This window comes from Nicotiana tabacum, chromosome 23, assembly GCF_000715075.1.
Source record: "Nicotiana tabacum cultivar K326 chromosome 23, ASM71507v2, whole genome shotgun sequence".
NCBI classification, from domain to species: Eukaryota; Viridiplantae; Streptophyta; class Magnoliopsida; order Solanales; family Solanaceae; genus Nicotiana; species Nicotiana tabacum.
The window spans coordinates 61,830,972-61,833,527 of record NC_134102.1 but is presented as its reverse complement, the minus strand read 5'-3'; the positions used below and the strand labels follow the sequence as shown (position 1 = coordinate 61,833,527).

The following is a 2,556-nucleotide window of genomic DNA, read 5'->3' as shown; positions in this document are numbered from 1 at the left end:
CCTTAGGATGCATAGTCTGGGCTTACCTACTCTTAGCATATTTTCATGGCAAACTTTCTCAAGATGATTTCTATAACAGTACTATTATATGATGGATAATTATAATTTACAAGAGATTATCAGGAATATAATAACTTAGCTATTCATAATTATAATATGATATACCTGTTCTTGTAGGTTCTTGATATCTTCTTGTTGATCCATAGCTTTTCTGTGTTTTTATCTTGGAGTATATTTTAGAGAGAGAAGTATTTGGATGCCTGAAGATGCAGCCTGTTTTTTATTCATAATCGTAAGGCTATTTAAAGATTACATAAATGACTCTTACTATTCATGAACGACCTTTACTGTTCATGAAACTGACTCTTACTATTCATGAACGACCTTTACTGTTCATGAAACTGACTCTTACTTTTACAAAGTAAAGACCTATTTACTTTACGACTTTTACAAAAAATAAAATAACATTATTTTACAAAAAGAAAAGAATCTAATAACTCTTTTACTTTATCTTGTCTGCCATAGTTTATTTTGTCGTTTCCTTCTCGATTATTCCAGTTGTACGTCTGGAATAATATTGTCGTCTCCTTTGCATTTTGAGCATATGTGATCTGGATATTTGTGACTGATTAGCTTGCAATATCTTGTTAACAGATCTGGAGAGATAAAATTTGTCCTTATAGCTCTTGTGGTTGTAGGTTGTTCTGGCTTTAAAAGACTTAAGACCCATTGTCTTAATTCTTCCATATTTGCTTCTCGTATATCTCTGCAATTTGAATATATCATTGTTTGTTCTCTTGAATAATAACTCCAAATCGCATTCTGATTTAAGTAGTTGTTTGCTAGCTCATTTAGTATAGTGGATATTCCAATAATCCTTTTATTTGCATAAAAGTCTGGAATATTTATTTTTTCTATCTCTTCTTGTTCTTCTATTTTTTCTGGTACGAGCATTTCTCTTGTAAGCCCGATCTTGATAACTTGTATGATAGGCTTTATCTCTTCGTATAATATCTCTGCTGTAGCTGAATAAAATCGTATATAGAATAATGTTCCTTTAGTTATTCTTTTGTATTGCATAAATGCTTTGTGTAATTCTGGTATAGTAGCTATCTCCTGTCCTGTTTGTGTATATACAGTATCCAATAGTCCATAATTGTAGCAAGTAGCTATTAGTTTTGCATTTGTATTTGGTAGGGCTACTAATTTATTATATCCTGTTAGATAATGGGTAATGTAATCTTCATTTGGATTCTGGGTAGTTTGGGATCTTGGGTTTTTGTTTAAAAAGTTTTGTATTTTGTGTATATTGTCTATATATGTACGGGTTATATGGTTGTATGTCTTTTTGGCTTGGTTCAAACTTTCTTTGTAGGTATTTATCTGAGGTGGTAGGAATATTTCTTTCTGGGTATTTTGGATATTTTTCTGTACGAATGGTTTTGAAAATAAATTGTTCATATTTATATTTGTGTATCTAGGTTTAATTTCTTCCTTCTTCTTTGCAGATGAAATGCTAGCTGTGCTGCTTCCTGCAATTGTATTTAACAAACTGTTATGAGTTTTTAGGTGTTTCTCAACGTCACCTTCTAGCTCTGGAATTTTAGAGACTTCCGATCGTCTTATCTCCGTATTTTTTGAGTCATGCTGCTGACTACTAGCTATTTTTCTTATTATCTGTATCTCTTCATCCATACTTTTCACTTTCTTACAAAGTGTAGTCATGGCTAAGAGTAGATTTTCCATTGTATTATCTGGGTCAGTTTGGGTAGCTTTGTCTTGACAAGTAATCTGCAACAACATTCTTGTTAGTAGTAATTACTTCAATTGTAAATGTAAAGTTTAATATATTTAATACCAGTCTGCGTATTTCTTTTGTTGTAACTGAATCTTGTACTTTTCTGGTTATCCACCATTTTACTTGGGTATTATCTGTTCTTACAATAAATCTGTTGTAAACTATATATGGTTCAAATGCTAATAAACATTTATATAATGCAAATAATTCTTTTCTATTTATCTCCCATTTTTCTGTGGTTCCGTATATGATCCTGAATAATACCTGCAATGATGTTCTATTTTTTCTTTATCATATTTATATTTAAGAACTCCTCCATAACTATGATTACTCGAATCTGTTTCTACAATATAAGTAAATTTCTTGTTTTCATCTGGGAAGTATAATTTTGGTAGTTTTTTACACAATATTTTAATCTTTCTTATTTGTTCCTTGTCTTTTTCATCGAACTCATATTCTACATCCTTTTTTAGTTTTTTCTGTAAAGGTTTTAGGTTTTTTGCTAATTTAGGTATATATTCTCTTACTTGGTTTACTAATCCTAAAAATGATTGTAATTTCTTTTTTGTATCTATGTTTTCATCAAGATTGATTATTTTTTGTACTATATGTGTTTGCATTTTTATTCCATTTTTATCTATTTGTATTCCTAAAAATTCTATCTGATTCTTCATAATTTCTGCTTTGGTTTTGCTTAAGCTTATACCAGAGTTTTCTATAATATGTATGAATTTTTCTAATAATTTTATATGATCATC

The 2,556-nt window shown here is 29.7% G+C and overlaps 1 protein-coding gene across 1 annotated transcript; it reads right to left on the bottom strand.

The window, feature by feature from the left end:
• Positions 1-549: 549 nt before the first annotated feature.
• Positions 550-1,803, bottom strand: LOC107762706 (uncharacterized). The gene has a single exon (XM_016581086.2). The coding sequence runs from the start codon at positions 1,801-1,803 to the stop codon at positions 550-552; it is 1,254 nt and encodes a 417-aa protein (XP_016436572.2).
• Positions 1,804-2,556: the final 753 nt, after the last annotated feature.

Coding starts and splice junctions, on each gene's coding strand:
- LOC107762706 (XM_016581086.2), bottom strand. CDS start 1,803: ATGTTGTTGCAGATTACTTGTCAAGACAAAGCTACCCAAACTGACCCA.